The sequence below is a fragment of the Austrofundulus limnaeus genome, unplaced genomic scaffold (genome assembly GCF_001266775.1).
Source record: "Austrofundulus limnaeus strain Quisiro unplaced genomic scaffold, Austrofundulus_limnaeus-1.0 Scaffold267, whole genome shotgun sequence".
Classification (NCBI taxonomy): Eukaryota; Metazoa; Chordata; class Actinopteri; order Cyprinodontiformes; family Rivulidae; genus Austrofundulus; species Austrofundulus limnaeus.
Window position 1 is genome coordinate 191,250 of NW_013952669.1, and position 12,393 is coordinate 203,642.

The 12,393-nt window shown below is 37.1% G+C and overlaps 1 protein-coding gene across 3 annotated transcripts in view; it reads left to right on the top strand.

The window, feature by feature from the left end:
• Positions 1-12,393, top strand: part of nell2a (neural EGFL like 2a) — a 137,989-nt gene that overhangs the window by 57,911 nt on the left and 67,685 nt on the right. For all 3 annotated transcript variants that reach the window (XR_001311236.1, XM_014020820.1, XM_014020819.1), the window contains one exon: positions 11,012-11,137. Coding sequence is in view for 2 of the 3 variants with exons in the window: in XM_014020820.1 (XP_013876274.1) it covers positions 11,012-11,137 (126 nt within the window). In the remaining variant the exon portion in view is untranslated. The remainder of the gene's footprint in view (positions 1-11,011; positions 11,138-12,393) is intronic.

Below are 12,393 nucleotides of genomic sequence, written 5' to 3' on the forward strand. Positions count from 1 at the left end.
CACACACACACACACACACACACACACACACACACACACACACACACACACACACTTCAGTCACGCTTAAAATATTGACAAGTATCCTTAAACTGGATGAAGGGTACTCCATCCTGTGGAAATGGTCTTGAGACGTTGAATTTATTGAATATGAAGTATTGCAAGAAATTCTTTACTGACAAGAAACAACAGCACACATTGTCACAGCTGCTTACAATTTTATTTACAGAATACACTCACTTCCTCTGTCATCTCATTACAGTGTTTCATGTTCTTGTTTCTATTCTAGACAACAGGCTTTTGACTGTTCTCAGTGATTGAGCTCGTTGGAAGAGTCTAGTATTTACTCTTTTTTATTTTCTTTCACTCTTTAACTGGCTTCTGTTTTTTTTTTCTAAAATAACTTGATGTTTTACAAACCTGTTTGGATCTGCATTGATCTTTTATTTAGGATTGACTATATGATTTTGAGAGCTGAAAAGATGTTGAAAATGGTTTTCTGTGTCATGACAAAAGAAACTGTAAGCTACTTTATTCTGTTGCACAAGCACTTATTTGACTCAGATTGCATTCTCTCTCCTAGAGTTTTCTCCAAACATACATGAAAAATAAAGACGGTCCTTAAAAACTAGAACTAAAGACCGAAAGGATTATAAAAGGATGGGAATCCTTCTGTTCTCTCCATGACTTACAAACATGACTGAACCTAAATAAAAGTGGTGCTTCCAGAAATCTGTTATTGGAACATGCTTGGGGGACCAATATAATTTATGGGGCACACTAAAACAAACAAAAAAATCATATTCTGGTGTACATACATTGACTTAAAGTTGTTTTTTTTTACTATTGATATTATTTGAGAGAAGCACTGACAATGTTCAACTTATTGAGGCTTGTCTTCTGCTAAGTTTATTTATATAAAAAATATGTATATGAAACTGGCCAAGGAGTGCCATTGTGCGCGTGAATACTTGTATTTATTACCTTTGTAGGACTGTTTCTGGTATACACACCTACCTCTACATGACCAGTAGTCCATATGGGGACCAAAGCCTGGTCCTAATTTAGTGGAACTCTATTTTTGAGTTGGGCATTAGGTTTCGGATTAAGGTGTAAATTGAGTTTAGGTTAGTTTTAGAGTTAGGTATGTACTGGGTAGGGGTGCAACGATACAGAAAATTCACGATTCGGTTCGGTTCGATACTTTAGTCTCACGGTTCAATATTTGTTCGATACAAAAAAAGAGAAATGTCCATGCCTCTTTTAATTTGTAATTTATTTAAATTAATTATGAACATTTGTTTAACCTCAAAAGTACAGTTATTAAATTAAATGTTGCTGAAACAGCAAGTTTCTCAGTGGATCTGCGCTCAAAAATGCAGCCTAGGTGGAGTAGTCGAACACAGATCCACTGATCCTTTAACACAGAGCATCTTCAGAAGACAAGTTGATAAAATAAATTTTAAAAATCTGTAGTGTTGGATACAAGTGTGTATTGAACCTAAAGCACTGCTCGATACGGTTCGAGACAGGTACATGTATTGTTGCACCCCTAGTACTGGGGTGGTTAGGTTTAAGATTAGGGATCAGGTTTAGGCTAATGATTCCAATAAGTATTCAGAGCATCATTTAGTAAAAGTTGATAGTTTTACTCTCCTGACTTTGGTAAATATGCAACAGTTTAAACAGAATCAATGGATTCATTAATATCTTGCAAGTCAATATTGAATTCTTATACTTCTAAAAAATTATAACAAAATTATTTGCATTAAAAGCTCATCATTCCACATTACTGAATAGGAAAAATGGGACAATGGAACTGTAGGAAAATAATGCTGGATTTCTCTTTTATCTGTTTGGTAGTATACAGCCATCAGCAGCAGTTGGTGAGCCTAACTTTGAAAACAAATTGAGGAAAAACCAAATGCCTCTGTTTCTGAAGCCAAAAAAACCTTTCTATGTTTGCACATCCCAAACATCTGCTGCAATGTAAAATATGATTCAATTACAATCCCTTGAACAGAAAGAGGTTCATCATAAAATCCTTAGACACATTTTTTTTTACCCAAAAATCTCAGATAACCAACAGTGGAGATAATTTCCTTGGCCGGCTGGACGGCTTTGAGTTACTCTGCTTTTTCCTCTGATTGCTATATATTTTGCATGATGGGAGCTGGACCCTGAGAATTATCAGAATGTTTTGGCAAGCCCTGCTCCTCTGGCATTTAGTGAAAACAATCTGCTTGAGCAAGTCGTGTGGTTAGGGAAGGGATTCACCACCACCACCACAACAAAAAGAATACAACATGATATTAAGGAGAGAAATGCAGCTGGTGGTGAAAATGGCACCAAATTTGATGTCTTTGTGGGACGTCTAAAGTCAGTGTCAGTGTTATCTCAATACTCCCAGACTTTTGTGTTCTGCAGGCACAGAATTCAAAGAATGACAAACTACTTTCTTCTGTTTACATGTTATAGTTGCAGAACAACAAAAGGAATATTAATGGAAAGGATGAAATGTCAGAACAATAATTGTGGAGATAGTGTTGCTGCATTAAATATGTGGAAGCTTTATACGTCCAGGTTTTATGGACTGCAGGAGAAAACCGGAGGACCTGAAGAAAACAATGCTTGCACAAGGAGAACATGCAAACTCCACACAGAAAGACACCAGGTTTAAACCTGGGATTGAACCCAAGACCCTCTTGCCATGAGGCCACTGATCTATCGTTCTGCCAAGAAAAGACCAGACTTTGTTTTTTGTCAAATTTCTACAGAATGACCTTGTAATTTGCTGTGTTTACATGGAAAATTTTAAATGTTTGATAAAGGTTAAAGTTTAGTACACCTCACTATCAACTAAATTTGTAGGCAAGGATGCATTTAAACACAATATATTGTTTTTATGTTAACATTTTTTTAACAATCCTTTGCAATGTTTTGGTACATTAAGTTGTCAAAACAATTTCCAATGTTAGGGATCAGTCTAAGGGACAAGAACGAGTATCTGACCAATCACTCCTTAACATTACACATTGTATAAAATGCTACAAATTTAATATTAAATTACTTTAAAAGCGTGTGTGCATGGCAGACAGACAAGTCCTCAGTAATGCCAGTAGTCATAGATTACTTGTGGCTCAACAGATCCCAAGCACCACCTCAGAAATTTCCATCGAAGAGAGCGTGCTTTTAGGAAATATAAACTCAAAACCCTCAATCTTTTAGTTCTCTGCTAGAGAACCCAAGCTTGGAGTGGAGTGGAAAAGCTAAGTGTTTTGTGTGTTATTTAATTTTGTTTATAAACTGTAAAAATATCACAGGCATTTGTAGACCATAGCTTCACTTTAGTAGTGTTTTAAGTAAATATAAATGACAAAGTGTGAATTTTTTGTTTTGCGTGACATTTGAATGTGACTGGTCAGACACACAGGTCCTACACTTTTATCCCTTACTGTAAATTTACAGGCAAACATTTCCAGTAAAGTGTCAAATATTCATTTTACAGTATGTAACTTATATTCAAAGGTTTGTGATGATAAAATCATTCTTGACTTTAATATATTGTATTTTTCAGAATTTATGGAATTGGCCAGGAACACATAAATATATGTTGGAGTACTAATGTAATGTTACAGTAATTTATGATGAATTTCTCATTAAGCCTACTGCAAAGTGTCTTTAAAAGATGGTAAATGCATTGCATTATAGGTATGTCTTAATGTACATACTATAAGTTACTGTACTTTTGTCATTTGAGATGATTTACCACGCTAACTTAAATGTAAGTTCTTTTCATTTGCAGCTTTTACAACTTAAAACATTGCAATAGATTCAACACACGTTACTGCCTAAAAATATATTTTCTCAAAAACAACTGGCTGCACGTTTAACATTGTGCAATGAGTGTGTTGCTTTGTTAGATTTTGTTATCTTTGTCCTTTGCATCTATTATTTGTAATAGATGTATGAATCATTTTTCAAAAGATTTAAATAAAAAAATCTTCCTTATGAATTAGTATGACAAGGAGCATAATGCAAAGTGTTTCCTCCTCAGCTATGACGCTGATTGATTCACTTGTTATTCAGGAATGTAGAAAGGTGGGGAAAAATACAGCTTCTTTCAAGTCATCCATCGTTGTGTGGCAACATATTGACCCCGAGCAATGCATTCAGGGATAAAAGCCACTGCTTTACTCTCGGCCAAGCTCCTCTGCCTGGCACATCACGTGTGTCCGTTTGACAGGCCAATCAAGAAAATGGAGTGTGTTAATAAAGATGGAGATGGCTGCTCCCCCCACACGCTTGTGATGCGCCCCTCATCATCTAACCCCCTAATATATTGTTTTAACAAATGTAACTGCTGTCAGCGGGGGCAGGATGGATGGGGGATACTTAATAGGCTCTTAGTCTAAGTCGTACAGTGGCCGGCCAGTTAAAAAGCTGGAGGATGGTTGTTTAAATGGATCTCCAACTACGTGCACGTGTTCGCCTTAAGATGTTGTCACTAAAAGCTGCTGCTTTTGATATGTGAGAACATCTAATTACTTAAATTGTCTGTTTATTGTAATGGTCACTTCAGCATGCCGTGTTTTTTTAATTGACAATGCATGTTGGGGATGATGATGATGATAGGACACCATTGAGATTAAAGGCTGAAAAGCTATGATGTGTGACAGTCAATATGTATTTTATATTAGTTTCTTTGTTCTGCTCAATACATGGGTAGAAATTATCAAACATGATGGTGATGTTTAGTAAATCTCTGGAGTTATTGCTATATGTTACTAATGTGTCATTATCTCCCTATCTAATATTATTAGCCACACCCCACATTTGTTACTAATAAATATGTGGCTTTAGCTTAATATTAATATTAATATTATTACCTTTGGAACTAACGCCATATCTTCATATATTAGCTCGGGATCTAATGGGAAAGCTAAAATGCTAATGCTAAGGTGAGCCTCCCATGAAGTAGCTCTGTTCTCATCTACATTTTCAATTGCAGGCTACATTCTCATCGTCAACTCCCTCCGGTTTAAATTTAAAAGAGCTGAACATCAGACATTGTCCAAAATTAACGTTCAAGCTGGTCAGAGCTCAGGTCATTGCACCGGCATTGCAGCGTCATCATTTAACCAGTATGCTTTGGGGTGTAAATAACACAGTGATGTCTGTGTGACAATATATATTTGAAATTCATAAAAACTACCAGCCTACAGTATTTTTATAACCCCTTTTGTAGTTTGAAGGAAATATTTCTTAAACATTGTCTAATGTTATACAACCAGTTGGTGTTCCCTTAAAGGGGACCTATTATGCAAAATTCACTTTTTAAAGTTTTTTTTTTTACTCAACTTTGTTATGTACTTCTTAAAAAAACAGTCCTAGGACCAAAAAAATGCACCCATGGGCATATTTACTGTAAGTAAATGTATTTTTAATGTATATTAATGACAATTTTTATACTTCCTACATTTTGTGATTTCACAAGCCGTACGACAACCCACCGCAAACTGCATTCAGCCCCTTACCTAGCAACACCCCAGGTGAGGCTCTACCTCCTCAGTATAAAAAGTCATCACCGTGTTGTTGTGTAATGCGCAGCTCATTTCACAACAAGCCTCCAATAGGGCAATGGGTAGAGTGTTGGACCAGAGAGCAGGAGACCAGGGTTTGAGACCGACATGGAATAAACAATTTAATTATTTATTTTCATTCGTTATGAACACGTTTTCTCATGTACCTCTATTGTTTAGCTTTAACCTATTTGTTCGAGTTTCTGAGGTATTTTGACCGCTGCTGCTCCCTGCTCTGGTAACAGCATGCAGAGTGAGCGCAGAGCTCCGACAGGAGGAGAGGGAGAAAAAAAAGCTGCGACCGCGACTCTGCCTCTGGGTCTGACTCAGGGTCTCATATGGTTGTACAACGGAGCTTCTGCTAGCACTAGCCATGCTAACGTAAACGCTGGCTTTGGAGGGCGGAGTTAATGTCAACAGATTTTTGGAGGGTGTTACCAACAGAGCTCATTAACATAAACAGCTCTTCTGAACGGAAGTCAGAGCAGGCAGAACTAGAAAATGGGAAATTTTATTATCTCAGAATTATTTTGTGCATTAAATTGAATGAACATGGTCTGGATAGCCCACAGACATACCATAAAAATTTCTAGGACCCAAAATTGGTCTCCTTTAAAGACCTCTGTTGATGGTTACCACTGTGGACAGGATGTTTTCTCCTGTTTTCTTGCTCTCACAGTCAAAGTTAATGTATTTTGTTTTTATCTCCTTGCCTTTGTTTCTTTCTCCAAGTTCAGTACACTCATACTCACTTCACTTGACTTTTTCATTCTGTGTAGATGCTTTTATTTCAAATCCACACGTTTGACTTCCCCTCTCACAAACGCATCAAAACTTCTGTCATTCGCTTATTTCCCATCTGTGTCATCTTCTCACTTCCTGTCTCCTCTGGATAGTTTATGACACGTGTTGAAAACTCACCTGCCCTGCTGTCTACCGTTTGCTTCACTTCTCTTTCCTCCCCCTTTCCACTGTTTTTTTCTCTCTCTGTTTCAAAGCTTGTGATAGTTTTAATTAACCCTCATTCATTTAGCGAAGGACACATGTACTTCAGTAGATGGCTGCCGATTGTCTGCCTGCGTCATTTTATCTGTGAGACTTCTGAATAGCTGAAGACAGTGATTACTGATGGGGCTGTGAAAGGAAACGTGAATGCCACAGTTGTTGGCAGGTGTCGGGCTCTTAGCTTGCGGGGCGGTGGGTGGTTCTCTACCCAAGGACATGGAAGCAGAGTGAATGCCAATGCAAATCTATTGAAATTCAATTTCAAGTGCTCTTCACCAAAGCATCTGGCACAGAACATAGTCAGGGGTGAATGTCCTCTTGTGCTCTCAGACTCACTGAATACAGCGAATGAATAATAAATTGGTAACGTCAAGGACTATGGAACTTATCTCTTAAAAAGTGCCTACATTTGACCTGAGCTATCTATAAGAGTAAAAGGCTGGGGAATATTTTTTGTGCCTGGGTTTATTCAGTTTGACCTGTTATTTGCATTACATTTAATTGCATCACATTATCAAGATTATTTTGTTTACCCTGGCAGTGTTATGCATCATCTGTTTAAAAGTTTGGCATGCAGTTTGAAAACCAGGAATAGCTGTTGCTAGGGTAACATCTAATTTGGGTCCAAATATGGAATTATGAGTATGAAGAAAAGAAAAAAAACTAAGCACATTTTAATAAGCTATGTTCTTGAGACTGAGCTTACAAAAGTTTTTTTAACTATTGTAGAGAAAGTCAAGCTTACAGTCATTGGGGTTATAAAAGCCCACCCTCTTTCTGTTGTTGATTTTTATGTATCAGGACTAAAACTAATCTTGTGTCTTCCAGGTTCTATAGTTATTCAAACTGATGTTCAAGTGTACAAAACACACAACAGATTCTATTGTGCAGTGGTGGGCACCAGTCCGCTAAAGTGCAAATCTGCTAATTGTGGACCTAAATATTTTGTTTGCGCTTTAGCTGTCTTACTAATTTTTATAATTCATAAGCAGATTTGCACTTTCTAAAATTAAAATGCAGTACGGCTAATAAGTAATAATCATCATTGTCTTGAACAGCAGAAGGAATGGCTGTCAATGAATCACAACACATGTGATCTGTCTAACAGCACCCTTCTTAGAAAAAAAACACTTATTGAGAAGGTTTACATCCTTGCTGACTGTTGCTTTCGGCCACGGTTCTCATTTCCCACAATGCTTTGTGTCTGCTTACATAGCAGGAAGGCAATGTTTAGAACTCCCTTTCCCAGCAAAAACAGCAAACGTTTGTAATCCATACTAAAATTTTGTATGTATTGATTTATTTTACCTTACATTCGGAGCTCCTTTTAAAAAAAAAGTTTAAACTCTGGAGCTCAATACTTGACGTAATTGGTCAAAGCAATCGGCCAATGGGGTTAGATAGACGTCTAGGGGCCAACTGGAGCAACTACATGGAAAACTTTAAAATCCAAGCTCTTGTTTTGAAGTTTGCAGATAGTTTCCTGTACTCCGTGCTTTCGTTTCCTGTCACAAATCAAATCCGTCATGTACCCAGAATGCATCACTTCAGTTTCCAATAAACAGTTTTAAAATTACTTTATTGCTGCTTCTTTAATGAAAAATCTACAACAAACAAAAGAAGAAGACAAAGAAGCAGCCGAACTAGCAATCCTCAACAACTTTTTAATTTTTACACCAGGAGCCAAAGTTCTGTTTCAGGAAATCACATCCCCAGCAATCGACAGTTGTAGGATTAAGCAGTACAAGGGTTCATACACTGCTAGTTGGCAGTGTTGTGCATATATTGTACATTCATTTTTGCCAGCTAGTAAGTGTCAAATTGAACCACTAATTTTTTCTATGGCATAAGTGTTTTTGATGTTGTGGACCTAAATATTTTCATAAGCACTTTAGAAATTGTGGAGCCAATTTTTGGATTAGTGCTGCCCACGACTGCTATTGTGTACTTGTTGCACAAAGAAAATGTTAAAATTGACTCCTGTTGAGGAATTTAGAAAGCAAGTAGTCAAGTACTGCTGATTAGATGCATTTGATTAACTGATTATCAGCAAATTGGACCCCATCTACAAAACTGACCATTTTGGTACCTTGCTGGTCTGGAACATTTAGGCATGTGTTAACATTACACCAAGTAGAAAAGACATTGGGAGAAGCACCTGTTGCTGCCATCAACCTGTAAAAAATTCAAACATTTGCCCACCAATTATCTTCCCTTTCCATGTCATGGTTGTTCACTGGTGCCCATGTCGAGCAGTCACTGTGTGTGAGGTTGGGAGTGGAGGGGAGGGGGGAGTGGGGGGAGGTCACAAGTTCAAACAGTATTTCCAATCTATTTGGAGTGTATAAGACTACTTGCGAATGAAAACCATTCAAGACAGCTGCCAATCTGCCCAGGAATCAAGGTCCCAACAAAGTCACCCAAAGATTCGTCTATGTAATTCTATGTCAGACTATGCCAACTCAGACATAGGCCTCATTTAGCAGGGTAACAGTTAAGGTTTATGACAGAACAATTAGAAATAGACTGAACATTTATGACTCCTTTGAAAGAGTTGCCTGGAGAAAGCCTCTTCTCTAATAGACATGTCATCCTGACAATTTCTTCTGAATGATCCACAAGACTACAGGAGCCTAGTATACTGTACATCCAGATCTCAACCTGACTGAGATGCTGTGGGATCTTAAGGCTGCTCTGCATTAACACATGTCTGTAGACCTCTTTAGGGTAAATTTGATTTATTTTAGAACCTGGTAAAAACCAGTCTATGTTCTTCTATTACCTAAGAAGGTTTCTAAATCAGCCATCAGCTGTCCTTATTTCCAAACATCAGCATCTGCCACTAAAAAGCTTGATGGGTCAGCGTCTTCACTGAATGTATAAAGACGATGTGCGGTAGGTTAAACAGTTCAACTCCAGAAATGCTGCATTGAAGATGAGATGCGTCAGGGTAGGCAGAGCCATGATGAGGACGAATTACAAAAAACATAAAATAAAACAAAACAAATAAAAGTGCTAGTCTTTGGCATTTATAGGCATTTAAAATGATGAGAAATGTTTTATATGTGGTCCAGCTCTGGTGGATTTATTCTGATGAATGGGGATGTTATTTTCCCTGCAGCACTTTGTTACAGAAGTAATAATGAAAAATGACGCAGTACTGTACAGCTCTCCAAAAATCATATCTCCTAAACCAGCACATATTTATATATTTATTTTGGCTGATGGAGATCATTGTATAAATTGTCAACTTGTGTCTCCAGCAGTCAGTGTCCAATTCTCAGTAATACTAACTGTCAACAAGTGGCATTAAAAGACAATTGTAATTTTTCTTCTGGTTAATGTCAGGTTGGATGGACTCTTGATGTAAACTCTTTTTGAGCTTGTTTGCTAGAATAAGTAGTGACAATAAATAAATAACTAAATAAATAAATAAATAAATAAATACACATAAAACTGTAAATGTGAAAATGCCTGAGGCTGAAAAAATTGTGAAAAAACACTTGATACGGGGAGATGCAGGGAAGCAACGTTACAAACTGAACATTAGGAGACATTAGGAATAAGGAAGGAAACACAAAAACCAAACATAAAAGTCAACTTTAAAACAGAAAATCATCCATCCATTATCTTCCTCATTCCGAGTCGAATCATGGGGGCAGCAGCTGAGGTGGGAGGCTCTGACCTCAACAAGTAAAAACAAAGATATCACTAATTTTATTGGCAGGGGACTTTAAAAAACTTTTTATTATATTTATTTTTTGGAATTGTCCTTACTTTCCTCCCTATACGGCACCCCTGCCCACGATTTTTAGACAAATGCTTGTGTTTCTTTTTAAACAACATTTAAACAATTTAGTTTAACTTTTGCAGTGGAAAATTTCTTATTTTATGGTGTCTGTTGAAATGGTATTGCCTGTTGGAATGGAAATTATGCTTAAAGCAGCCAGATGAGTTGAATGACGAGGAGAGATGCAGTGGAGCTTTTGCTGTATGTGAAGGGGGCAGATTGAAAATGGAGTGGTGTAACCTTAAGTGCTCAGTCTCACCTCTCATAGAGCATCTACATGTCAACCTCTACGTCCCACTCATGAAGACAAATGGCCTCTTTTTCACTGGTCGTGCCGAAGCCCTTTGGGGCCTGTTTGTTACCAGAAACAGCTTCACAAAATGATGCAAGCGGCTCAAAATAGCAGCTATATGTGACACCGATGACTGTGCGAGTGCTTTAAATGAGGTTCTTTGATAGTGAAAAGTAGCTGAAACACAGTGACACACATTCAAATGATATTAGACATGAAAACTCTTTGTGTTTAATTTCCCCTTTAAATTTTCGTCTTTTAATTAGTCATGTTTTTATCTTACAGAGAATATTACAACTCCAATAACTTTGTTCTCCTTCTTTTTTTTCCCTTTCTCTTCAGATATTGATGAGTGTGCTGAAGGGAAACACTACTGCAGAGAGAACACCATGTGTGTTAACACCCCTGGTTCTTTCATGTGCATCTGCCACACTGGCTACATCAGGATCGATGACTATTCCTGCACAGGTGAGTTCCACCTTTTGGCCTTCTGACAGCCTGAAATCAAGAAAAGATGGCTGTGGTGTTAGGAATCTGTGAGCTTCTGTAGCTACTATTATTTTCAAAATGTTAAACTGAAGACAATTTTCTTATCACTTTATAAATGAAGACTGGTGTAATGCCACATTTTTATCGAAACACTTTCAAAATGTTATCAAAAAGGGATTTTTTAACTTAACTCTTCCAGTGAATATCATAATAGGAAACAAAATGTGGAGCCTGTGAAATATGTACAAGCATCATGTTATTACAGAGAGACATAATTTACATAGCATATCAGCAGAAACGTTATGCAAACCTTTGGCGTTCTCCATCATACACCAGATGGCATCAGTGTAGACATATTCGTGAAGCTGGCATCTTTACATAATACATCTTCTGTTCATTTCTTATATTTGCAAGGATGAATGTCTGAGTTTGCTTTGCTTTTGTTGGTTTATTACTAGCCCTGCATCAAATTTAACACACAACACTCATACACACAGCACGAGTTGGTTCAATGATGCAATGCAGCCGACTGTAAAATAAAAAATGTTGAATGCAGAGAGAAAACGCGTGGATTATAAAGAAGAAAGATTTATTGTTTAACGATAACGTGTTTTGGGTCTTGTTAGCACATCCAACTCTAACAAAAGTGAATCCTATGCTGTCTCACTCCAAAAGAAAAAAAACACCTCACCGAACTCCTGGTCCATTTTAAAGCAACAAAATGTTTGTTTTGCCCATTTGTGTCCATATGTTCAGTGTGTTACAGTTTACATTTCAAATGGAAAGTCTCAGTTCCATGTTTAAGAAATTTATACAAGTTTAATTTTTTTTGATATATTTTTATATATTTTAATATTTTGCAAAAAAAATCTTGCTGTATAATTTGTTTGATCCAGTCAGAGAGGCTGTAGGCCTATAAAGAACAAGAGCCAACTTGTTCTAAATAAGAGAAATGTATTTTTAAAGTCATTGTGTAATGTTTAGGTTCTAACTCATCAAGTACTTGGTATCAATAACAAGTACTTATACTCGGTTTGAGAAAAACTGGTATCGGGGCACCCCTAGTTTCAGACTAAGGTGTAAATTTAGTTTAGGTTACAAATCAATTAAAAATGAGTGCAAGTCAATGGAAAGTTCCTGTGAAGACAAGATAAGAACGAAATATGTGTGTGTGTGTGTGTGTGTGTGTGTGTGTGTGTGTGTGTGTGTGTGTGTGTGTGTGTGTGTGTGTGTGT